We start from the raw sequence: 26,749 nt of genomic DNA, 5'->3' as shown, positions 1-26,749 counted from the left end.
ATTCACACCAATGCAGATATTTACATCATATCTTATGGTAAATCTTTCTAGTCACAGGCTTACGAGCCTGAATCATGGTCTCAATGACCGACTCAGCTTCAGAGAAACTAAAATTGGGATGAAGGAAGGGCCCATGAAGTAGAAGGTCCTTTCTCAACGGAAGCCTCCAAGGTGGAAGAGATAACATCTCCACCAGGTCTGCATACCAGATCCTGCGAGGCCACACCGGTGCTATGAGGATCACCAACACCCTCTCCTGTTTGATTCGAGCAATGACTCGAGGGAGGAGAGCAAACGGGGTAAATATGTATGCAAGGCTGAAATTCCAAGGTATCGCCAGAGAGTCTATCAGTACTGCCTGAGGGTCCCTTGACCCGTACCTTGGAAGCTTGGCATTCTGCCAAGATTCCATGAGATCCAGCTCCAGCTGTCCCCATTTGAGAATCAAGCTGGAAAACACTTCCGGATGGAGTTCCCACTCCCCTGGGTGAAAAGTCTGTCTGCTCAGAAAATCCGCCTTCCAGTTGTCCACTCCTGGGATGTGGATCGCCGACAGGTAGCAGTTGTGGGACTCCGCCCACTGAATTATTTTGGCTACCTCTGCCATGGCCAAGGAACTCTTGATGGTTGATGTAAGCCACTGAAGTTATGTTGTCCAACTGGAACCTGATAAACCGGGCCGAGGCTAACTGAGGCCAGGTCAAAAGAGCATTGAAGATTGCTCTCAGCTCCAGAATGTTTATGGGTAAAACAGACTCCGACTGAGTCCATGTCCCCTGAGCCTTTAGAGAGCCTCAGACTGCTCCCCATCCCAGTAGGCTGGCGTCCGTTGTCACAATCACCCAGGTGGGTCTGCGGAAGCAGGTTCCCTGGGAGAGATGTTCCTGAGACAACCACCAAAGAAGAGAATCCCTTGTCTCCTGCTCCAGATGTATTCATGGAGACAGATCCGCATAATCTCTGTTCCACTGCCTGAGCATGCATAACTTGTGGTCTGAGGTGGAAATAGGCAAACGGATGATGTCCATGGCTGCTACCATCAGACCGATTACCTCCATGCATTGAGCCCCTGATGGCGGAGGAGTGGACTGAAGCACTAGACAGGAATCGAAAATCTTTGATTTCCTGACTTCTGTAAGAAAATTTTTCATTGATAAGGAATCTATTATGGTTCCCAAGAAAATTACCCTTGTAGATGGAACTAAGGAACTCTTTTCCAAATTCACCTTCCATCCGTGAGATCGCAGGAAAGATAACAACATTTCCGTGTGGGATCTTGCTTGTTGAAAGGATTGCGCCTGAACCAGTATGTCGTCCAGATAAGGTGCCACTGCAATGCCCAGCAATCGGAGCCCTGCCAACAGGGATCCCCAAACCTTTGAGAAAATTCTGGGAGCTGTGGCAAGGCCGAATGGAAGAGCCACAAACTGGAAGTGTTTGTCTAGAAATGCAAATTTCAGAAACTTGTGATGGTCCCTGTGGATGGGAACATGCAGGTATGCGTCCTTTAAATCTACCATTGTCATAAATTGTCCCTCTTGAACCAAGGGAAGAATGAAACAAATAGTTTCCATCTTGAAGGACGGCACTCCGAGGAATTTGTTTAGACTTTTAAGATATAAAATTGGTCTGAAGGTTCCATCTTTTTTGGGAACCACAAACAGATTGAAGTAAAATCCCTGACCCAGATCCTGCATTGGAACAGACACTATCATTCCCAGGTCAGAAAGATATTGAACACAGTGTAAGAACGCCTCTCTATCTTTTTGTCTACAGATAATCTTGAGAAGAAACCTGCCCCTGGGAGGAACCGTTTTGAACTCCTAGTTTGTATCCCTGGGACACGATGTTCACCGCCCAAGGATCCTAAACATCCCGAACACAAGCCTGAGTAAAGAAGGATAGTCTGCCCCCCACAAGATACGGTCCCGGATTGGGGGCAGACCCTTTAAGCTGACAGTCATTGGCTGGCTTCTTAGCTTGCTTTCCCTTGTTCCACAACTGGTTGGACCTCCAGGAAGGCTTGGACTGTTCTTGTTTTATAGAGAGAGAGGAAGGCTTACCCTTGAAGTTTCGAAAGGAACGAAAATTACTCTGACGTTCCTTCTGCTTATTCCTCTTATCCTGAGGGAGGAAATTACCTTTTCCTCCCGTAATGTCAGAAATTATCTAAGCCAGACCCGGCCCAAACAAGGTCTTTCCCTTGAAAGGGATCGCCAAAAGCTTAGACTTGGATGACACATCCGAAGAACAGGACTTCAACCAGAAGGCTCTGCGAGCCAATACGGCAAAACCAGAAAATTTTGCTCCTAGTTTAATAACCTGTAGGGAGGCATCCGTAATAACAACGCATCAAACCAGTATGCTGCCGCACTAGTGACTGTAGCAATACACACCGCAGGTTGCCATTGTAAACTCTGGTGTACATACATTTTCTTGAGTAACCCCTCTAATTACTTGTCCATAGGATCCTTGAAGTAACAACTATCTTCTATGGGAATAGTGGTACTCTTAGCTAGCGTGGAAATTGCCCCTTCCACCTTGGGGACCGTCTGCCAAGACTCCTTGATAGAGTCAGCAACAGGAAACATCTTCTTAAAAATAGAGGATGGAGAAAAAAGGATACCCGGTCTCTCCCATTCCCTAGCAATCTCTGTAGCTCGATCTGGTATAGGAAACACCACTACCATGGAAGGAATATCAAAATACTTGTTTAGTTTACTAGACTTCTTAGGATTGACTATGACAGTAGTGTCTGAGTCGTCCACGGTAGCTAAAACCTCCTTAAGTAACAAACGGAGGTGTTCAAGCTTAAACCTGAAAGAAACAACTTCCATGTCAGCCAAAGGAATTGCACTTTCTGAGTCTGAGATTTCACCCTCAGATGCTACCAAAGTATCTTCCTCCTCAGATTTCTGGGAAGGGGCATTCGGAATAGCCATTACTGTGTCAGTAACCTTACTCACTGATTGTTTACATTTCCTCTTGCACTTTCCCTGCAGCATGGGAAAAGCAGACAACGCATCAGATACCGCTGAGGACATTAGGGAAGCGATGTCTTGAAAGGTAACAACAGAAGGAGTAATAGAGGAAGCGCAGGGCACTGGCTGTATGGACGATAAATTTTGGGACACTTGAGGAGAAAGCTGCAGCATATCTTGAACATTGTCAGAAGACTCCTGAACAGCATCCACCTTAGACAATGTTGGCTCAGGAAAAAGTCTATCTCTGTAATGTAAAGTTCTCTCAATACATGAGGAACAGAAAGGGATTGGTGGTTTCACATTAGCATTAAAACAAAGTACATGTAACCTCTTGCAGGGCGTCTTGGTCCATCTTTATTCACCAATAAACAGGATAAATACATAAGCAAAACTGATATTTTGTTTAGAAAATACCCCACAAAAAAAATGTTACTGTTCCTTTAAATTTTAAAACGAAAATGCTTTATTTTTTCAGCAATAAAAATATAAGGTAGAACAAAAACCACTCCAGACAACCTCTACACCTCAGCTTAGCTTTGCTGAGTTGCCTGCCTGCCTGACTGAAAACGGAGCGATTATCCTGCTAGAAAATGCGGACTCAACTGCTATTCTTTCTGAAAGTGAAGACCGGTAACCGTTATTCAGCTATTGTCTGTGACACAGCTATAACTCTGCTCTGTAACACAGGAAATGCCGCCTCAGCTAGCCCCGCCCATCGTGGGCGTTATAATGTATGATAACCTCCCGATCGGCTAAAAGTATTACCAAGCTGCAGGGAGTAAAGTAAAAATAAAAACACCACCTCTGAGCCATATCTCCTCGTCCCCAGTGCCTGTTATTGCTGCCCATAATAAAATGATCCTCCAAGCCATAGGTGAATGTTTCTTGTCCCACAATCATATTGTAAAGTGCCATCCTTTTATTTTCTGCAATGTGTCCCAGAAAAAATAAAGTTAGCACTTACCTTTAGATTTCTGCCAGGCAGCACGGCAGCTCACTAGGTTTGAGAAGGCCAGTTCCCTCACATGGACCTGTGGATAAAAACAAAGACTGAGTAATCTTACTTAGGCTTGCACGAATAGGGCAGCATTAAATACATGGGAGGCGCAGTGAGGATTGTACCCCACAAGTTCCCATTGCTTGAAAGCCACCACTGCTCTACTGAAGAGACTGATATGGACTACGGCTACACCCTAGGACAAAGCAGAACAATCTTGCACTGTTTGAAAAAGAATAAAATCTTGCTTGAAGAATCTTCTTTCCAGCACCTAACTTTACCACTTCCTTGCTCTAACGTAGGCAAAGAGAATGACTGGGGTTGGAGGGAAGGGAGGTGATATTTAACAGCTTTGTTGTGGTGCTCTTTGCTGCCTCCTGCTGGGCAGGAGTGATATTCTCAATAGTGATTAGTTGATCCGTGGACTAACCGTGTCATTAGAAAGAAAATTTCATATCCCTTTAACTCGACTTCTAGTACAAGTTTCCACTTTAACAAAACGAGAAAACAAATTTCGGCTGCGCAAATATGCCAAAGGCTGCACAGAAATGATTAATGAAAAGACAGGGCCTTAACCTCAACAGAAAATGCTGATGAAAACCAGAAGATTTAGTAGCCATGAACAGCTTATTATCTCTCAGTAATGATCAGTCAACTGCTATACCATATAAACATCTACAAGGTCTAATAGCTGTAGAACTGAGATACTCTCTTAATTCTAACACAAAAGGGCCTAATTTTGTATGAAATAAATGTCAGAAATCAAGACTGTGTTGTTGATTAGGTCCCTTGATTTAAAGGGACAGTCTACACATGAACATTTATTGTTTTAAAAGATAGATAATCCCTTTATTACCCATTCTCCAGTTTTGCATAACCAACACAGTTATATTAATATACTTTTAACCTCTGTGATTATCTTGTATCTAAGCCTCTGCAAACTGCCCCTTTATTTCAGTTCTTTTGACAGACTTGCAGTTTAGCCAATCAGTGCCTGCTCCCAGATAACTTCACGTGCACGAGCACAGTGTTATCTATATGAAACACATGAACTACCACCCTCTAGTGGTGAAAAACTGTTAAAATGCATTCTGAAAAGAGGTGGCCTTCAAGGTGCAAGAAATTAGCATATGAACCTCCTAGGTTAAGCTTTCAACTAAGAATACCAAGAGAACAAAGCAAAATTGGTGATAAAAGTAAATTGGAAAATTGTTTAAAATTACATGCCATATCAGAATCATGAAAGTTTATTTTGGCCTAGATTGTCCCTTTAAGGACGAAAAGCCTCTGTAAGCTTGATAGGAATTTGGAACAATGGGAGGAGAAAACATAATAAACGAACACTGAATCTGTTGCTCAGGTTTAAAAGGGATTTTTTAAGTCAAAATTAAACTTGCATGATTCAGATAGAGCACTGGTTTTCAAACCTCTCCTTGGGCTTCCCCAGCAGTGCATGTTTTCTGGATTACCTTGGATGAGAGCAGGTTAATAACCATGTTTACTAATTAGCTGATTATTTCACCTGTGTTCTAGTTAAAAGGGACAGTAAAGTCATAATTAGACATCCATGATTTTGACAGAGCATACAATTTTAAACAACTTTCCAATTTCCTTCTATTATTTAATTTGCTTCTTTCTCTTGTTATCCTTTGCTGACAGGTTTATCTAGGTATGCCCAGGAGCAGCAAAGAACCCAGGTTCTAGCTGCTGATTGGTGGCTGCATATATACACTGTGATTGACATTGGCTCACTCATGTGTTCAGTTAGAAACCAGTAGTGCATTGCTGCTCCTTCAACAAATAATACCAAGAGAATTAAGCAAATTTGAAAATATAAGTAAACTGGAAAGTTGCTTAAAATTGTATGTTCTACCTAAATCATGTAAGAAAAATGTTGGGTTTCATGTCCCTTTAAGATATCCTGAAGGTCGAGGGCAGGTTTGAAAACCAGTGAGCTAGAGCGTGCACTATTAAAGGGACAGTCTAGTCAAAATTAAAACTTTCATGATTCAGATAGGGCATGCAATTTGTAGACACATAAATTTACTATTTTCAAAGTTACTATGATCTTGTGGTATCCTTTGTTGAAAAAGAATGTCTACATATCTTACATTACTGGGAGCTAGCTCGTATTGGTGGATACACATGTGGCTATTGTCATTGTCTAAACACATAGTAAACTATGTGCCACTTGTTAAAGGGACAGTCAAGTCCAAAAAAAACTTTCATGTTTCAAATAGGGCATGTAATTTTAAACAACTTTCCAATTTACTTTTATCACCAATTTTGCTTTGTTCTTTTGGTATTCTTAGTTGAAAGCTAGACCTAGGAAGGCTCATATGATAATTTCTAAGCTCTTGAAGGCCACCTCTAATCACATGCTTTTGTATTTGCTTTTCACAGCAGGGGAGAGCTAGTTCAAGTAAACCCTATAGATAACATTGTGAGCACGCCCGTGGATTGTGGCAGACACAGCACTAATTGGTTAAAATGAAAGTCAAAAGATAATAAATAAAATGTCATGTGATCAGGGGGCTGTCAGAAGATGTTTAGATACAAGTTAATCACAGCGGTAAAAAAGTACATTAATATAACGGTGCTGGTTATGCAAAATAGGGTAATGGGTAATAAAGGGATTATCTATCTTTTAAAACAACAAAAAATCTGGTGTTGACTGTCCCTTTAAACTGCCACTGACCCAATCAACAGCAGTAGTTGCAAAACCGAGGGCGCAACAGTTTCCATTCTAAACCTGCGGCTCCTGAGCCGTACTTTAGCAGAATTTCAGGGTTTCTGCTTTTAAAATGACATATTCTAACAAATTAGAGCATGTAGTTTTTCAACTATAGCGGGGTCCTTAAATTCTTTTTGCAGGGGTTAAACAAACAGTTCTACACAAGCAATAGTAAAATGCTGTAACATACTAGACTTGCACAATTGGATAACCAAAAAAGGAACGCAGTAATATAATAAATAGGACATCAGTAGCCAAATAAAATAAAACGTTTACAAGAAAATGTAATCAGAATGAGGAACCCAAGGTGAAAAAGGAACCAACGCAATAACCAAGGTGTCTTAAATGAATTATAGTACCCGTTTATAAACTCTTCTGCCTTTAGCAAAGGCCACTGGACTCACCACATCTAGCAAGGGGTCTTTTCTGTCACATCCTGGGAAATAATCCTGCTCTGATAAAGAAAATGGTCTTTTAAAGAGACATTATACTAAATAAAAATAAAAAATCTCTGCTCCATCTGAGAGAGAAAATGTTAAATGTACTAGTATTTTATAACAAACAAAATTCCTTTTTCTTGTGGTGTTGCCCCATAAGCGATACCTAGATATTTGTTGTACAAAAGCAATTTTATCCTGTTTCACTATACATTTAATCAGTGTTTACCTTTTTATGCATAAAATATTAATTTTGAGTACTAGGCTCCTTTCCATGATCTTCAAACTTAAAAGAAAGAAATACATTTCATCTATTAAAAGGGACAGTAAACTCATTAGACCGTTATGATTTAGGCAGAACATACAATTTTAAACAACATTCCAATTTACTTCTATTATTTACTTCCTTTGCTTCCTTCTCTTGTTATCCTTTGCTAAAAGGTTTATCTAGGTAAGCTCAGGAGCAAAGAACCTAGATTCTAGCTGCTGATTGGTGGCTGCATATATATATATACTGATTGTCATTGGCTCACCCATCTGTTCAGTTAGAAACCAGTAGTGAATTACTGCTCCTTCAACAAATGATACCAAGAGAATGAAGCAAATTTGATAACAGAAATAAACTGGAAAGTTGTTTAAAATTATATGTTCTATCCAAATCATGAGAGACAATTTTTGTGTTTCATGTCCCTTTAAGCCTTCAAAATTTCACATTTTCAAACATTACCTTAAAACTTCTTCAGCTTGCCAAGAAGCATCTTCCTCCTCCCAAGCATTGGTGTTCTCTTGCCATGTTTCCAAGTCCCCCAGCTCTGGCTATATGGATAGAGAAAGTAAAAAAAATGGAGTATGCACAATTGGTAAGGAGATACACAAGGAGGGAAATAGAGAAGATCTGTGGATTACAGGAGAGGGCAGTATTGGGAAAGACCTGTTGGGAAAGAGACATTTAGGTGTAGAGAGACAGAAACCTGGGGATGAGAAAGAGGTCTGCAGGGCAGAGAAAAGTATCTGCGAACGTGGGAAGAGTGTTTGGTGGGGGAGGAAACATTTGGTTCTGGGAGACAGATATGTGGTGGGACAGTAGGCACATGTTAAAGATGGGGAGAATAGACAGAAACGATGATGATAAAGAGAGAACAGAAAAAAGGGTGATAGGGAGCTACTTAAGCTGAGGTGGAGTAGGACTGGTCATTCTCCATCCTTTAGCAGTTGTTATTTGTACCAAAGCGGTAGGTGTTAGGCATAAAATACGACAAGTTTGTTGAGGACTGGTAAACCTTAGGACTCGTCTGTAATAACAGTTGCTGAGAACTTCTATTCCTCTATCTCAAGCGACATGCTGGTTGGGACGTGTGACTGTGTACACAGGATACTACAGATTTAACTTTTTTGTATACTGTATTTAAAACTGCTGCTGAGAATACACTCTTTCTTCAGTGGGACCGGCAGTAAAGCTTGTGACTGCCTGTACTGACAATGACACAAGATTTGGACAAAACAACTTGGGACCAAGGGACATCCAAGTCACTTAGCAAGATAGGACCTAGAGTGGTCTAAAATATATATTTTTAAGGCAATTCATAAAAGTAGAATAAATATACTTACAGACTGATGGACAAAAGAAATATCTTGTGTAGCTGCTAGCCTACTGGAAAATCCTATGTTACCATCAGGAACAATGAAATTTATAGGTTCCCTCTTTTTGATAACAATCTGGAGAAAAAAAAGTATGTGATCAACATGAGCAATTAGTTTTTTTTTCTTTTTTATTCTTAAGCCTAATGCTCAAATATGTATAGCTCCTGCAGCAAATTTGAAATGTGGCGTTTCGCCTCACGTTGGTAGGTCTATGATGTTTTCAAAAACATCTGTTTAGATAAAAAAAAATTTTTTTTTTTTTTAACCTGGTCACAGAAATTCCTTTTTCACCTAAATCAGTGAAAACATTTACCAAAAAGGAAAGTTTTAACACACATGCTATAGCTTGATCTAGGCCTATTTTGGTATATTTCATGCCACTATTTCACCGCCAAATGCGATCAAATAAAAAAAATTGTTAAATGTTTCACTAACTTTTTCACAAACTTTAGGTTTCTCAATGAAATTATTTACAAACAGCTTGTGCAATTATGGCACAAATGGTTGTAAATGCTTCTCTGGGATCCCCTTTGTTCAGAAATAGCAGACATATATGGCTTTGGCGTTGCTTTTTGGTAATTAGAAGGCTGCTAAGCACCACACGTGTATTATGCCCAGTAATGAAGGGGCTAAATTATAAGTTTTAGGAGAATACTGTCAGATACCTACTCCAGCTTGCTCCTGTTTTGTGTAAAGGGTCTTTTCAAATGCAAAAGAAGGGGGGTGCCTTATTTCCCACTTGCAGTGGGCTTTCCAGCTACATTTTCAACAGAGCTAAACTGAGAGCTTCTAAGTAAGATAGATAGATTGATTCCTTTTTATTGTCATTGCACAAGTAGAAAAACAGGGCAACGAAATGTACTAAAACATCTAACCCAGACATTGCAAATAGTAAGTTTTTTAAACTGTTTTATACTGGATTTTTATATCAGTATCTGTGTGTCTTATTCTTTATAGTAGTCTATTACATGCAGTTATATGAAACTTGGTGTATACTGTCCCTTTAAATGGATTGGATAGAGCATAGAATTTGAAATAACTTTAATTTTGCATTGTTCTCTAGTATTCTTTGTTAAAAAGTAATCCTAGGTGAACTCAGGAGTGTGCTTGTGTATTTAGCCATATGCAGCAGGGTTTGCAACAATGTTTACATCCGTTTTATTTATAGTTTCATACACTACTACCACAGAATGCTACAGACACTCTAGAGTCTAAAGTTTACAACTATGTATAACATTGCTATAAACATTTTTGCAGACACTGCTGCCAGATGGCAAAGCACACATGCATGCACTTGAGCTCACCTAGGATTACTCTTTAACAAAGAATACCAAAGGGAAAAAAGCTAAATTTAAAATAAAAGTAAATAGGACATGCTCTTTACTGTCCCCTTAACTTTTGTTTTTAATATTAGGATTTTAAAATTTAAAAAACAGAAAGAACCGTAGATCTTTAATAAAAAAAAAAAAAAAAGGGATAGGAAATTCAAAATTAGACTTGCAAGATTCAGATAGAGCATGCAATTTTCATACACTTTTTTTTTTTTTCCAAATAATTTTTATTGAGGTTTACAAATACAAGTAACATCAAGTTTGCACAATACAGAGGCATGTCAAAGGACACCAATAAGGCCCAAGTCATTTACATATATGTTAGGACATCACAGTACAAATCAAAACCTTAGAATTATGTAAAATTACCTATAAATCCCAGGCTGGCCATTTTTGGACCTTCAGAGTACCCCAGCATAGGTCTAAACTATAGATCTCATACCAACCAGTGATCCATGTCTAGATCTACATGCTAAAAGGCCCTCCAGGGCCAACATATCAATATCACAAAATACAATGCCAAATTAAGGTGCAAACTACATATGAAACCTCTTTTTCATTATAACGTTATGTCAAAGAGCCCCTCATAATAATACACAAACAAGTATAGGTGAGGCATACCCCAGCTAAGGATTTGTGACCACTCTTGGGCCACAGATTTAGAGTAGAAACAGGGGGTAAAAATTAGGGGAAATATTAGCAGGTCCAATCTTGGATCTATTCTACATAAAATAATATATTGAGGTTTACAAATGCAAGTAGCATCCAGACTGCGCAATGCAAAAGGCATGTCAAATGCCATTTATGATTTAGTAACAGAAAGCAGAAATTTAAGGTGCAAACTACAAGCTAAACCTCTTTTTCAGTGTAACATTATATGAAGCAGATCCAATCTTGGACCTACTTTAGATAAAGTAATATAATAAAAGACATATAGGCCACGAATAGGAATGAAATATACCTCAATTAACTAGTAGCGGCCTATCTTAGACCCTGAGTGTTGAAAAGGAATTAGAGATACATGTAGAGGATTATAGCTACAGGAGCCCTCTAAGGCCCTGTTAAAATATAGAGAAATACTCTCTTGTACTATATGTAAGGCATTCAAGTACTATATTCTTAGAGACATGCTTTGTCATAGGAAGTCTTATGGGGTATGGAATAATATTTCACAATAGATATCCTGGGCAACCCTTGTAACACTAACATGTATTTTATATTCCACTCCTATATTAAAGGGACACTCAGGTTAAATTAAATTTTCATGATTCAGATATAGCATGTAATTTTAAACAACTTTCCAATTTACTTCAATTAAAAAAAATGTGCACAGTCTTTTATATTTACAATTTTTGAGTCACCAGATCCTACTGAGCATGTGAAAGAATTCACAGACTATACGTATATGCATTTGTGATTGGCTGATTGCTATCACATGGTACAAGGGGAGTGGAAATATACATAACTTTGAAATTTGTTATAAAAAAAATCTACTACTCATATGAAGTTCAGACTAAGTGCTATTGCATTGTCTTGTTATCTTGCATTTGTTGATTATGCAAATCTAATGTGTTGACTGCTCCTTTAACATTATATTAGCAGGGTATGCTATGGAGTTTTGCATATAGTATTAAACAGCATGTTTAGTACAGTAGAAATATGGAACCTTGTTCATTATATATACACACATGTATACACCTGCATATATACACATACGTCATAACAATTAAATGACATAACATTTAGAACAACCAGTAGGAGATAAAAGGTATTTATATAACTAAAGTGCTGTGCAAAACTAAACCATAAGGCACATTTTGAACAGGCTAGTAATGGGTATAAGTATAGCAAAGTACTTGCTTACATGTGCTGTACACACCTCAAAGTGGGAGCTATTCTAAAGGCTACTGGTTAAACTCACTAAAATAATGGGATTAACATATACAGCAACCCCAAACTCTATAAAAGTTAGTCTCATACCTAAACGGTCAGGTAAATATAAGTGTTCCAGCATGATAGAGCAGTATATTACATACATGTCCCATACAGCTAATAGGACGAATCTGTGCCCGCACACTCACATAGTTCAGTATTAGGAGAGATTAGAAACACTTGTAGTAAGGCCCATCCTAAAGCTCTCAGGGCTCCAAAGTAGGCACAGTGTTCAAAGCCAAGATCGCACACACATGTTACCCCTGTAGATCTACTTGTATCTATCCCCGCAGAAGTCCAACAGGCCCATTTATCAAGCTCCGTATGGAGCTTGAAGGGCCGTGTTTCTGGCGAGTCTTCAGACTCGCCAGAAACACAAGTTATGAAGCAGCGGTCTAAAGACTGCTGCTCCATAACCCTGTCCGCCTGCTCTGAGCAGGCGGACAGAAATCGCCGGAAATCAACCCGATCAAATACGATCGGGTTGATTGACACCTCCCTGCTGGCGGCCGATTGGCCGCGAGTCAGCAGGGGGCGGCGTTGCACCAGCAGCTCTTGTGAGCTGCTGGTGCAATGTTAAATGCGGAGAGCGTATTGTTCTCCGCATTTAGCGAGGTCTTGCGGACCTGATCCGCAGTGTCGGATCAGGTCCGCAAGCCCTTTGATAAATGGGCCTGCAAGAGTCCTCCACTGTCTCTCCGTGTTAGCAGGGGCTGCGTGCAATTATCCTATGCCGGACCGGGAGGTACAATTCACAGCCGCATTCTGATTTTGTGAGATCAGCCTGGAGGTGGCTCCTCTAAACAAAAACGGGTCAGCTGGGAGAAAACGCAGATTTTCATAGCCTTCCTCTCTTAGCAAAAGAAATCTTGTGTCAGGTATATAGAAGGGTCCTGATGTCAGTAACTGAGGCTTAGCATGCTGATTATCACTCATCAACAGTTCAGCCCTTACCTCGCCCCAGAGAGCCGGCCGTACCTCCCCGGTTAGGAACCAGAGCAGGCATAGAGTTCTTGCAGGCTTCCAGCTGCACACATTCCTGTGTATCCATTACGATATGCGGGTTGATCTCGATTAGGATGTCACCACATAATCCAGGGAGCTCCGCATTAGCCCCATTTCCGGATGAGTCCATCTCGAAGTAAGTGTGATCTGGAACTGAAGGCGGTAAAATCTAGCTTGCATACTATGATCAAGATCAGTCATCCACCCTTGCATAGCCTCAATTAGTTCCTCCATAATGAAATTTATAGGTGATGTATAAGGAGATTTGGAACGTATCTCCACGTACCCGGTTCCCCGGGGGGGTGCTGAGAGATTACCTCTGTGGAGGCCGCCAAGAATCAACTACAGCGATCCGGTTTGAGAGACCCTGAAGTTACACAATATAAGTATTACCTCTGCCAGCACACTTTTTTCTTTCAAGTGATACACTTTTCTGTGCTGGATGGCTTCAAAATATATTCATTACATGGCGGAATGTAATTTAGTTTGCCAGAGCTCTCAGTTTTGCGGCCATCTTCAGCCTAAGCCCGGACACGCCCCCTTTCATACACTTTTAAAATCACTTCTATTTTTAAATGTGCGTCAATCTCTTGGTATCCCTTGTTGAAAAAGAATATGCACATATCCTACACTAGTGGGAACTGCTGCTAATTGGTGCCTGCACACATTTGTCTCTTGTGATTGGCTAACTAGATATGTTCAGCTAGCTGCCAGTAGTGCAATGCTGCTCCTTCAGCAAAGGATAACAAGAGAATGAAGCAAATTTGATAATAGGAGTAATTTAGAAATTTAATTAATATTACATACTGTATCTGAATCATGAAAGAAAAACAATTTGGTTTACTATCCCTTTAAGCTCTGCATTTTACTAAGCTACATTTGATACAATTACCTTTTGTGTTTTCCTGATAGTTGGGGTCATATCCTTAAAATAGTCAGGTTCGTCTTGTTCTAGAGAATTCTGTGTAGATAAGGTACCATTACCACCTTCAATTTTTACACTGGTCGGCCCATCTTCATCCCAAGAGCTCCATTCCTCCACCTTCAAAGAGACCCAAATGAACAAAAATAGAACTGCATATCAGAATATATTGATGTTTCAAAAGCAAAAAATGCAAAATGTGGTTAAGCTACTGTGTACCAATATAAGCTCATCAAAAAAGCATTAGTCAACATCTTTTTAAAATATTCATCTAGATTTACATTTGCAAATGATTAATCAATATTGTATTTTTTCTATAAACTACACAATGAAAACAAATTAAAACCTCCAACAGTTATGGACATTTAAAAGTAAAAAAGATAAATACTACTATAGAAACATTAGATTGAAGAATATGTCAAAATTAGCTTAGTCACATGGAAAGAATGACAAAATTACCATTTTAAATAATGATTCTAATTTAATTTGCAAATAAAATCAATATGATCGATATACAAGTGTGCTGAATTGCTTTAAAGGGACAGGAAACCCCAAAATGTTATTTCATGATTTGGATAGAACTTACAATTTAAAAAAAAAAAACTTTCCAATGTATTTTGCTTCATTCTCTTGTTATCCTTTGCTGAAGGAACAGCATTGCACCACTGACAGCTAGCTGAATACAATCAACAGATAGCTCCCACTAGTGTATGATATGTGCATATTATTTTTCAATAATGGATACCAAGAGAACGAATCACATTTGAAAATAGAAGTGAATTTAAAAGTGTTAAAATGACATGCTCTACCTGAATCATGCAAGTTTAATTTGGACTTTGCTATCCATTTAATACCTGCTGACCTTTACCTGTACACTGTGTCCCACTGACCATTACCTCCCTGCATCCTGATTTGACCTCATCTTTATCCCTGCCTTCATTTTAAGGCCTACTGTTATTACAGAGATATGTATGTGATACTTCTGTATTACTTCATTAATAAAGCATTGAGTGCTACATCTGAACTGTCAGCAAAAAAATAACCATCTTTCAGCAATTCCCAGAGAAGTGCTGGGGTTGAATACTCTGATTTAAACCAGTGTGGATCAAAATCAATCCAAAAAAAATAAAAAAAATTTCCATTTCAAATCGGAATTTATTTCTATTTAAAGGGACAGTCTACCATAGAATTGTTATTGTTTTAAAAGATAGATAATCCCTTTATTACCCATTCCCCAGTTTTGCATAACCAACAGTTATATTAATACACTTTTTACCTCTGTGATTACCTTTTATCTAGGAACCTTCTTCCAGCCCCCTGATCACATGACTGTGACTGTTTATTATCCATTGTCTTGCATTTAGCATTGTAATGTGCTAAATCTTAAATAACCCCCTGTGCCTGAACACAGTGTTATCTATATGGCCCACGTGTACTTTCTGTCTCTTTGTGTTGAAAAGAGATTTAAAAAGCATGTGATAAGAGGCAGCCCACAAATGCTTAGAAATTAGCATATGAGCCTACCTAGGTTTAGTTTAAACTAAGAATACCAAGAGAAAAAAGCAAATTTGATGATAAAAGTAAATTGGAAAGTGGAATAAAATTAAAAGTCCTATCTGAATACTGAAAGTTTAATTTATACTAGACTGTCCCTTTAAATAGGATTTTTTTTTTAAATAAAATGCTTTGAGGCAAAATCTATACATAGTTTTCTATTCAAGAAACATTATCCGAAGGTTATTCATCCTAAAATAATGATTTGTTTTCAAGTATGTAGCATGAGGCTGTGTATTCACGGCTATAATGTTTATTCAGGTTATTAATTATTAATCCATTCACAATGTCATGCTTTCCCAGAGTTTTCTGCAAGATTGTTGTGGGCATTTTTTTTCTTTATCTACAAGAACAAAGCAAATTAGATAATAGAATTACATGGAAAAGTTGTTTAAAATTGCATGTTCTATTTGAATCATCATGGAAGTTTAATTTTGATTATTATTTTGATTATTATTAAGGTAATAATTATTTTTCATTTCTTAAATAAAACTATTAAAATTGTTATTATGAAGGTAACAATTATTTTTCTCCTTCTAATAAAGTACAGCTGAAATGTTAATCAAATATAAATAACCTATTAAACTGGAGATAGTTCACCACCCAATTATATATATATATATACATACACACACACAGTATGTATTTCTAATGGTATATAACTAAATCAGCAACTATCTGATATAACTAGAAAATATTTTGAAAAGTTATTCTAAAAATATAGAAAAAAAGGCAATTTATGCTTACCTGATAAATTTATTTCTTCTACGATATGACGAGTCCACAGATTTCATCCTTACTTGTGGGATATTAACCTCCTGCTAGCAGGAAGTGGCAAAGAGCACCACAGCAGAACTGTATATATAGCTCCTCCCTTCCCTCCACCTCCAGTCATTCGACCGAAGTTAGGAAGAGAAAGGAAAAGCCAAAGGTGCAGAGGTGACTGAAGTTTAATTAAAATATAATATATACCCGTCTTAAAAATGACAGGGTGGGCCGTGGACTCGTCATATCGTAGAAGAAATAAATTTATTAGGTAAGCATAAATTTCCTTTTCTTCTACAAGATATGACGAGTCCACGGACCTAAACGAACGGGAGGGACAAGACAGGGACCTAAACGGAAGGCACCACTGCTTGAAGAACCTTTCTCCCAAAACCAGCCCCAGAAGAAGAAAAAGTATCAAATTTGGAAAATTTGGAAAAAGTGTGAAGAGACGACCAAGTTGCAGCCTTGCAAATCTGTTCAACAGAAGCATTGTTTTTAAATGCCCAGGAGGAAGCCACAGCCCTAGTAGAATGAGCTGTAATTCTTTCAGGAGGCTGCTGTCCAGCAGTTTCATACGCCAGACGGATGATACTCTTCAGCCAAAAAGAAAGAGGTAGCTGTAGCTTTCTGACCCCTACGCTTTCCAGAAAAAACAATGAATAATAAAGATAATTGACGGAAATCCTTAGTCGCCTGCAAAGAAAACTTCAGGGCACGGACCACGTCCAAGTTACGCAACATACGCTCCTTCTTAGAAGAAGGGTTAGGACATAATGAAGGAACCACAATTTCCTGATTAATATTCTTATTAGAAACAACCTTAGGAAGGAAACCAGGTTTGGTATGTAAAACCACCTTATCAGAATGGAAGATAAGATAAGGCGAATCACATTGTAACGCTGAAAGCTCTGAAACTCTACGAGCAGAAGAAATAGCAACCGAAAATAAAACTTTCCAAGATAACAACTTAATATCTATGGAATGCATGGGTTCAAACGGAACCCCTTGAAGAACATTAAGAACTAAATTCAAACTCCAGGGTGGAGCAATTGGTCTAAACACAGGCTTAATTCTGGTTAGAGCCTGACAAAAAGACTGAACGTTTGGAACATCTGCCAAACGTTTGTGTAGTAAAGTTGACAAAGCAGAGATTTGTCCTTTTAAGGAACTCGCTGATAACCCTTTCTCCAATCCTTCTTGGAGAAAAGACAGAATCCTGGGAATCCTAACTCTACTCCATGAGTAGCCTTTGGATTCATACCAAAAAAGATATTTACGCCATATCTTATGATAGATCTTTCTAGTGACAGGTTTACGTGCCTGAATCAAACTATCAATGACCGAATCAGAGAACTCCCGCTTAGATAAAATCAAGCGTTCAATCTCCAAGCAGTCAGTTGCAGAGAAATTAGATTTGGGTGTTGAAAGGGTCCCTGAATGAGAAGGTCCTGCCTCAATGGAAGCTTCCATGGCGGCAGAGAGGACATGTCCACTAGATCGGCATACAAAGTCCTGCGAGGCCACGCAGGCACAATTAGAATTACTGAAGCCCTCTCCTGTTTGATCCGAGCAATCACCCGGGGCAGGAGAGCAAACGGTGGAAACACATAAGCTAGGTTGAACGACCAAGGCATCTATCAGTTCGGCCTGAGGATCCCTTGACCTGGATCCGTATCTTGGAAGCTTGGCATTCTGACGAGATGCCATCAGATCCAAGCTCTGAAACTCTACGAGCAGAAGGATCAGAGTGGCAAAGACCTCCGGATGGAGTTCCCACTCCCCCGGATGAAACATCTGTCTGCTTAAAAAGTCCGCTTCCCAGTTGTCCACTCCTGGGATGTAGATTGCTGACAGATAACAAGAGTGGGCCTCCACCCACGAATTATCTTGGATACTTCTGTCATCGCTAAGGAACTCCTTGTTCCTCCCTGATGATTGATGTAAGCCACAGTCGCGATGTTGTCCGACTGGAAGCGAATGAATTTGGCTGAAGCCAACTGAGGCCACGCCTGAAGCGCATTGAATATTGCTCTCAATTCCAGAATATTGATTGGAAGAAGTGACTCCGACTCAGTCCACACACCCTGAGCCTTCAGGGAATTCCAAACCGCACCCCAACCTAGAAGGTCGTCACTATCACCCATGAGGGTCTGCGGAAGTACGTCCCTTGGGACAGATGATCCTGAGACAACCACCAAAGAATGGAGTCTCTTGTCTCCTGATCCAGATCTATCTGAGGAGACAAATTTGCATAATCTCCATTCAACTGTCTGAGCATGCTGAGATGAAAACAAGCAAACGGAATGATATCCATTGCCGCCACCATGAATCCAATTACCTCCATGCACTGGGCCACTGATGGCCGAGGATTGGACTGAAGGGCTCGGCATGTATTCAGAATCTTTAACTTTCTGACCTCTGTCTAATAGATTCCATATCCATGAAAATTTTCTTGGAGTTCCCAGGAAGGGAACCTTGGTCTGTGAAATTAATGAACTCTTTTCTAGATTCACCTTCCACCCGTGAGTCCTCAGAAAGGATGAGACTTTGTCAGATGGTAAGACGACGCCTGGATCAGAATATCGTCCAGATAAGGCGCCACTGCAATACCCCGTGGCCTGAGAACCACCAGAAGGGACCCTAAAACCTTTGTGAAGATCCTGGGTGCTGTGGCCAACCCGAAGGGAAGAGCCAGGAACTGAAAAGGTTTGTCCAGAAAGGCAAACCTTAGGAACTGATGATGATCCTTGTGGATAGGAATATGAAGGTATGCATCCTTCAAGTCCACGGTAGTCAAATATTGACCCTCCTGGATCAATGGCAGAGTTGTTCGAATAGTCTCCATTTTGAAGGATGGGACTCTGAGAAACTTGTTTAGACTCTTTAGATCTAAAATGGGTCGAAACGTGCCCTCCTCTTTAGATCTAAAATGGGTCAAAACGTGCCCTCCTCTATTTTGGGGACCACGAAAAGATTTGAGTAAAACCCCTGTCCCAGTCATGGAATGGGACGAATTACTCCCATAGTAGAGAGGTCTTTTACACAACGTAAGAACGACTCTCTTTTTGTCTGGTTTGCAGACAATCGTGACAGAAGAAACCTCCCCCTTGGGAGAGAACTTTGTTGTTTACCCTTGTTCCAAGCCTGGTTGGGTCTCCAGACAGACTTGGCCTGAGCAAAATTCCCTTCCTGCTTGGCGGAAGAAGAGGAAGAAGAGGGGACTCCTTTAAAGTTCCGAAAGGAACAAAAATTATTTTGTTTACCCCTCAGTTTAGCAGTTCTATCCTGAGGTAGGAGATGACCCTTACCTCCCGTAATGTCAGAAATGATCTCTTTCAAGTCAGGCCCGTATAGGGTTTTCCCTTTGAAAGGAATAGCCAAAAGCTTCGACTTAGATGACACATCAGCAGACCAAGATTTTAACCATAACGCTCTACGCGCTAAAATAGCAAATCCGGCATTCTTAACCGCCAACTTGGCAATCTGAAAGGCGGCATCTGTAATAAAAGAATTAGCCAGCTTAAGAGCCTTAATTCTATCTAAAATTTCCTCTAAAGGAGTCTCAGTCTTAAGAGACTCCTCTAAAGCATCAAACCAGAAGGCCGCCGCAGTGGTAACTGGTACAATGCAGGCCGTTGGTTGTAAAAGGAAACCCTGATGAATAAACATTTTCTTTAGAAGACCCTGCAATTTCTTAAAGGTTGTGACGCTTGGGGAGAAGTTAGCGGTATACCCTGATTCTCCTCAGACTGAGAATCATCCTTAGACACATTTTCTTTACATAAAATTTGTGCTTTACATTGTAAGGCCCTCTCGGTACACGAGGGACAAAAAAACAGAGGGGGTTCCACAGTGGCATCTAAACACAGAGCAAGGAGTTTCCTCCTCAGTGTCAGACATGTTAAACAGACTAGCAATATTAATAATAGTCGTACTTTGCTTAAAATATTGAGCTCTGAATTCAAATTGTATGCAAAAATGTTAATGCAAAAAAACTGTACTGCGCCTTTAAATTTTAAAAGCGCAACTATTTTTCTGATATCTGCAAAAACGTGTTTGGAACAGAAAAAATTATTTAAAGTGCCCAAAATACTCTATTAGTATTGCATCCACTTGCTGAGATATGTAAGAAAACAATATATATTGATTATAACAGAAATTTATTTATTATCTTAATTTGGCCCCTGCACCACGCCACAGCTCTGCTGTGGCGCCTACCTGCCCCCGGAATACACTTGCTGTAGCCTGATAAGCTTGAAAAAACCCTTTGAAGGCCGAGACAACTTAGGCCCCACCGGAGCCCCAGCCTCGGCTTGCTATGCGATCCGGATGATACTGCGCATCTGAGTGTGCGAAAATAGGCCCCGCCCACCATGGGCGTAACTCTATTCCTGACTAAGACCCGCATGGGTCGTAAGTAAAAACAAACATGTCGACTTGTAAAAAAAAATAAAGCCATGTGCCCTCTAGTATACACTGTAACATCGTAACACTGCACTCCCTCAGGCCAGTGATAAAGGTAACAGCCCTTAAGCAAACCGCAACTCCCAGCATCCAGCCCTTGAATAAGCCTCAAGGATATATTTACATACGTTGGCAAATAAAATAAAGGGATTCCAGGTACACCATTTCCTTTCATATAGTGCATACTGCTTACCCTTCCCCATATAGGGAAAAATGTCAGCCTGTTCTTTCTGATGTATCAAGTCTCCCCAGAAACAAAAGACTGAACATACCTCAATGCTGCTTGTAGCAAGACACCGTTCTCCACACTGAAGATTTCTCTTACACTACCTTCAGCTGCGCTGTGGGAACCATCATGGATCTTAGATAATGTTTGCTAAGATCATCAACATCAGGGCAGAAAATAAGATGTCTCCACTCCTCTTGGGAAGCAATAGACTGACAATTTCCCCCTGAGAAAAATAATACTCACTCGCACCATTTTAAAATAAAAAACTTCTTGATTGAAGAATCTAAACTAACACCTCACTTTACCTCTTCCTATTACTAACACAGGCAAAGAGAATGACTGGGGGTGGAGGGAAGGGAGGAGCTATATATACAGCTCTGCTGTGGTGCTCTTTGCCACTTCCTGCTAGCAGGAGGTTAATATCCCACAAGTAAGGATGAAATCTGTGGACTCGTCATATCTTGTAGAAGAAACATTATTTAAAATCAAACCTTACTTAGTGTGCTTTAAATCATAAATTTAATCAATTTGATTTAAATCAGATCCACCCTGATTTAAAACTGTTTAACCAGTTTGTTAGATCCCAATGTTTTTCATCTTAAAGGAAAATGCAACCCAAAACTTGTTCTCTTGGTATGTCTTTGTTGAAAAGCATGCCTAGGTAGGCTCAGGAGAAGAAATGCACCATGGCGATTGGTGGCTGCACATATATGCCTCGTCATTGACTCACCCAATGTGTTCAGCTAGCTCCCAATAGTGCGCTGCTTAACCTTTAACAGAGGATACCAACAGAATGAAACAAAATTTGGTAACAGTAATTTGAAAATAGTTTAAAAATGTGAAAATTGTTTAAAATCACCTGCTCTTTCTGAATCATGAAATACATTTTGGGTTTCATGTCCTTTTAAGGTAAATACTTTGGGGTCTAACAAACTTGTCAACAGTTTAAATCGCGGTATTTAACTCAAGCACTGAAAGGCAGCAAAGCACGCCCGGGTTTGTAAAAGGGTGAGAATCAGATATGTTTGTTTCATTACTCCAGCAAATAAATCATAGTAAAAAAAAATGACATGCTCTTATTTGTTTAGATCATATCATTTTTGCACTACCGACCCTGAAAGTTGAGCTTTAGCGTTGCAGTGAATTGCTGCTCCCATGCAGGAAATGGCATGCTTTCTTAAACATGTACACTTTTTATTTTAGGTTAGTGTCAAGTTTATTTTTTGTATTATTTTTAACTGTATGGATACGTAAGAAGGTTTTATATACACAACATTTAAAGTACCCTTTCACGCTACAGAGCTTTACCCACTCACTTCACAGCTTCAAAACTCTTGAAAACAATGCATGCAACTAACCTGTTTTGGAACAGAATAATCCACTGCAGTTGGCAAAGTTATTTGATCCCCACTTAGCTTTCTGCCCCGTCCAGATCTACAAACAGAAAATCACAACAAAACAACTGCTGTTCACCTTAAAACATTTTAAATAGATGCAAAGAAACAAACATACTTTTTAATTTATTGTATTTTCAAAACATGTAAATAAAAACAAGTATGTCTTGTATACAGTGGTTTTACACGAATAAATAAATAAAATATCCCTAATGCAAATGTTGTGAGCCAGTGAACTATATATATAGTATATATGGAAAAAATTCTGCTATAATCCGATTGATAGCTCAATATTTCACATTCCCAAACAAGTGAAACTATAAAGAATATGGATTGGAGCTAGACAAGATTCATGTGTTTTTGTTGTTCTTTATATAAAAAAAAACAAAAAACTTACTACACAATATGTTAAAATTCCTGTTAGCAGAACAGATGATATCTTTAAAAATACAGTTATTTTATTAGAAACATAGAAACAGATATTGACGGCAGATAAGAGCCATAGTCCCAGCAAGTCTGCCCGATGTTACCTAACAATATAAACTTATCTAGTTTGTAGGATAGCCTTATGCTTGTCCCAGGTATTTTTAAAGTCCCCCATAGTGTTTGTCATTACAACCTCTTGAGGAAGTTTATTCCATAAATCAATCACTCTGTAAAGAAGTGCTTCCTCAAATTACTCCTGAATCTACTACCCTTTAGCTTGAGCTCATGACCCCTTGTTCTTGAATTTTCCATTTTATGTAAAATACCCACAGTCTCAGTTTTACTAAGCCCTTTAACGTACTTGAAAGTTGCTATCATATCACCTCTTTCCCTTCTCTCCTCTAAGCTATACATATTTAGGTCATTGAGCCTATCCTGGTAAGTTTTATTTTTTAGACCATGTACCATTTTGGTAGCTCTCCTTCATATTCATATTATTAGCTGTAATAGTATAAACGTCTGTGTGACAGCTATAACAGATAAAGTTGAACTATTAAATTTTGTATATGTCATCCTTATAAAACAGCTGCTAAACTTGCAGAGCCTAACTGTTCTGGGTCCTCTACTCTTCTCCAACTATACTTCTTCACTGGGTAAATTTATCAACAGTTATGGCTTCAAATATCACCTCTATGCCGACGATACCCAGATCTACCTCTCCACTCCTGCTCTCTCTCCATCTGTCCTTTCTCATGTCAGCAACTGCTTATCTGGTATTTCTTCCTGGATGGCCTCTCACCACCTAAGGATTAACATGTCCAAGACTGAGCTCCTTCTTATCCCCCCCTCAAGCTCTATGCCGACTTCTGACTTCTCTATCCCTGTTGGCGGCATCACCATTTCCCCATCGCCCCAAGTCCGCTGTCTTGGAGTTACACTTGACTCAAATCTTTCCTTTGTCCCCCATATCCAATCGCTTTCTACATCCTTCCTCAACCATCTACACAAAATTTCAAAGATTCGCCCTTTTCTGAGCGCTGACACCACAAAGCAAATAATCCACTCCCTTGTTATTTCCCAACTTGACTACTGCAATAACCTACTCGCTGGCCTTCCTCTTTCCCGCCTCTCTCCCCTTCAATCCATCCTAAATGCCTCAGCCAGGCTGATCCACCTTTCCCGTCGCTCTGTATCTGCTGCACCTCTCTGCGAGTCCCTTCATTGGCTCCCCATTCACAGCAGAATTAAATTCAAAATTCTCACCCACGCCGCTCCCCTCTACCTATCCTCTCTAATACACAAGTATACTCCAACCGGCCCACTAAGATCCAACAATGACCTGCTCCTTGCATCCATGACTATCACCTCCTCTCATGCTATACTGCAGGACTTCTGTCGTGCAGCACCTACCCTCTGGAACACTCTCCCTCGTGCTGTCAGGCTTTGCCCTAATCTTTCTTCCTTTAAATGTTCCCTGAATACTTTTCTATTCAGAGAAGCCTACCACCCAACTTAATAATAAATTAATTTCACTTACCTAACATTTCCCTCATCTAACTCTGTATTAACATCTTTCTCAATCTTGCAGTCCTCACCTCCTGTTTCTCAACCTCCTACCCCTTCTAGATTGTAAGCTCCCACGGAAATAGGGCCCTCTATCCCTCCTGTATGTGTTTGTAAATTTTGTCCCGTCTCTTACAAGTCTTGTGCCGTTTTATTTATATGAATTGTATCCATGGACAGCGCTGCGGAATATGTTGGCACTTCATATAATAATAATAATAATAACAACAACAACAACTTATGGTGCAAAATCCATCATATGAACAGTTAATCAGTGTGGCATTATGAGGTAGCTAAGTGACTAAACTAACATTTTCTGCTATACAAAGCACAAATGAATTACATAATAAAATAAAATGTATTTATTGATAATTTGTGCAGCAAGCATTGAAAATTTTAGTTTAATATCGGCTTAAATTTTAGCTGGATGGTGAGTAAAATCAGCCGGTGTTGTGCCTATTAAAAAGGTCCTGGGAAGAACACGGAGTTAATGGTATTTTCACAACAGCAACCATAACAGAAAAACAAAAGTTACTGTTACACTCACATATTATATGATTTAATACAACGTCCAATGTTACAAATCAGAGCTAAATGGATAGTTTTAAAACACGTCAATCTATTAACATAATTAAAAGAAAAAAAACAAAAGGAACTTAAATTATTATTGAACAATACCTGCATATCAGTCTCTTGAAGAAAGCGAGCACAGAGGCAAAGCAAGTGCAAATTTTAAAAAGTCTGAACTGTGTAATGGCCATTTTGAGTTCACTTTACCTAACATAAAGAAAGAGAAACAAATTAGCCAATTGATATTAGCTTTTTTTAATAAGATTTCTAAACTGATCTGCAATTGTATAAAATGTCACAATCAGACCGAGTTCAGGGACTAGAGTTCATTTTCCACACTGAGGTGCAAACACACATTGTGCTTTACACATTCTTTCCGGTACGGCTCCTGTAATCCTCAGTCTACAAATGGAAAACTATAGTTTACATCCCAGAGCATGTTTACATTGGGGCTGAGGTTCACATTATCAAATTACTCATGAATGCATGAAAGTATCTGATGCTCAAAGAATTGTAGCCAGACACTGCATAACATTGTCTATTAATACTCAGATCACAGTATGTTCCTTTTATATCTTATTTTATTACAGGAGTAACCAAAGTGTAATCCATGTAATAAACCATGTAGTGTAATAAATATGTCAAATGTGGACCAAGGCCGTAAGCTAACAGTTATCACACATCCACAACTAATCATCTCTGACACACCATAGGGAGGGAAAATCAACTGATCGACTACAGCATGCATTTGTACTGTACAGCCACAAGCACAGTTCATTCATCTACACTCAGCATGCATTTGCTACTGTACAGCCACAAGCACAGTTCATTCAACTACACTCAGCATGCATTTGTACTGTACAAGCACAGTTCATTCATCTACACTCAGCATGCATTTGCATTGTACAGCCACAAGCACAGTTCATTCAACTACAGCATGCATTTGTACTGTACAGCCACAAGCACAGTTGATTCATCTACACTCAGCATGCATCTGTACTGTACTGCACAAGCACAGTTCATTCAACTACAGCATGCATTTGTACTGTACAGCTACAAGCACAGTTCATTCAACTACAGCATGCATTTGTACTGTACAGCTACAAGCACAGTTCATTCAACTACAGCATGCATTTGTACTGTAAAGCCACAAGCACAGTTCATTCAACTACAGCATGCATTTGTACTGTACAGCTACAAGCACAGTTCATTCAACTACAGCATGCATTTGTACTGTACAGCTACAAGCACAGTTCATTCAACTACAGCATGCATTTGTACTGTACAGCTACAAGCACAGTTCATTCAACTACAGCATGCATTTGTACTGTAAAGCCACGAGCACAGTTCATTCAACTACAGCATGCATTTGTACTGTACAGCCACAAGCACAATTCATTCAACTACAGCATGCATTTGTACTGTAAAGCCACGAGCACAGTTCATTCAACTACAGCATGCATTTGTACTGTAAAGCCACAAGCACAATTCATTCAACTACAGCATGCATTTGTACTGTACAGCCACAAGCACAATTCATTCAACTACAGCATGCATTTGTACTGTACAGCCACAAGCACAGTTCATTCAACTACAGCATGCATTTGTACTGTAAAGCCACAAGCACAATTCATTCAACTACAGCATGCATTTGTACTGTACAGCCACAAGCACAGTTCATTTGTATGTTATTAAAATGTTTGTAAGAATATAAGATTGCAATCACACAATCATTTGATAAACAGCAAAGAGCTAAACTGGAAACGGGTCTGAGCAATTTAAATTTAGAGATAAGTTA

The 26,749-nt window shown here is 39.4% G+C and overlaps 1 protein-coding gene across 10 annotated transcripts in view; it reads right to left on the bottom strand.

The window, feature by feature from the left end:
- Nucleotides 1-26,749, bottom strand: part of EBAG9 (estrogen receptor binding site associated antigen 9) — a 40,510-nt gene that overhangs the window by 5,007 nt on the left and 8,754 nt on the right. For 6 of the 10 annotated variants that reach the window (XM_053715290.1, XM_053715289.1, XM_053715292.1 and 3 more), the window contains 5 exons: nt 25,060-25,158; nt 22,357-22,432; nt 13,954-14,103; nt 8,761-8,868; nt 7,880-7,968 (listed from right to left, as the gene is read on the bottom strand). In XM_053715290.1, the coding sequence (XP_053571265.1) occupies nt 7,880-7,968; nt 8,761-8,868; nt 13,954-14,103; nt 22,357-22,432; nt 25,060-25,142 (506 nt within the window). In that variant the 5' untranslated portion in view covers nt 25,143-25,158. The remainder of the gene's footprint in view (nt 1-7,879; nt 7,969-8,760; nt 8,869-13,953; nt 14,104-22,356; nt 22,433-25,059; nt 25,159-26,749) is intronic. The other 4 variants (XM_053715295.1, XM_053715296.1, XM_053715298.1 and 1 more) reach the window with 1 other exon arrangement.

This window comes from Bombina bombina, chromosome 5 (genome assembly GCF_027579735.1).
Source record: "Bombina bombina isolate aBomBom1 chromosome 5, aBomBom1.pri, whole genome shotgun sequence".
NCBI classification, from domain to species: Eukaryota; Metazoa; Chordata; class Amphibia; order Anura; family Bombinatoridae; genus Bombina; species Bombina bombina.
This window is presented reverse-complemented; position numbering and strand designations above follow the sequence as displayed.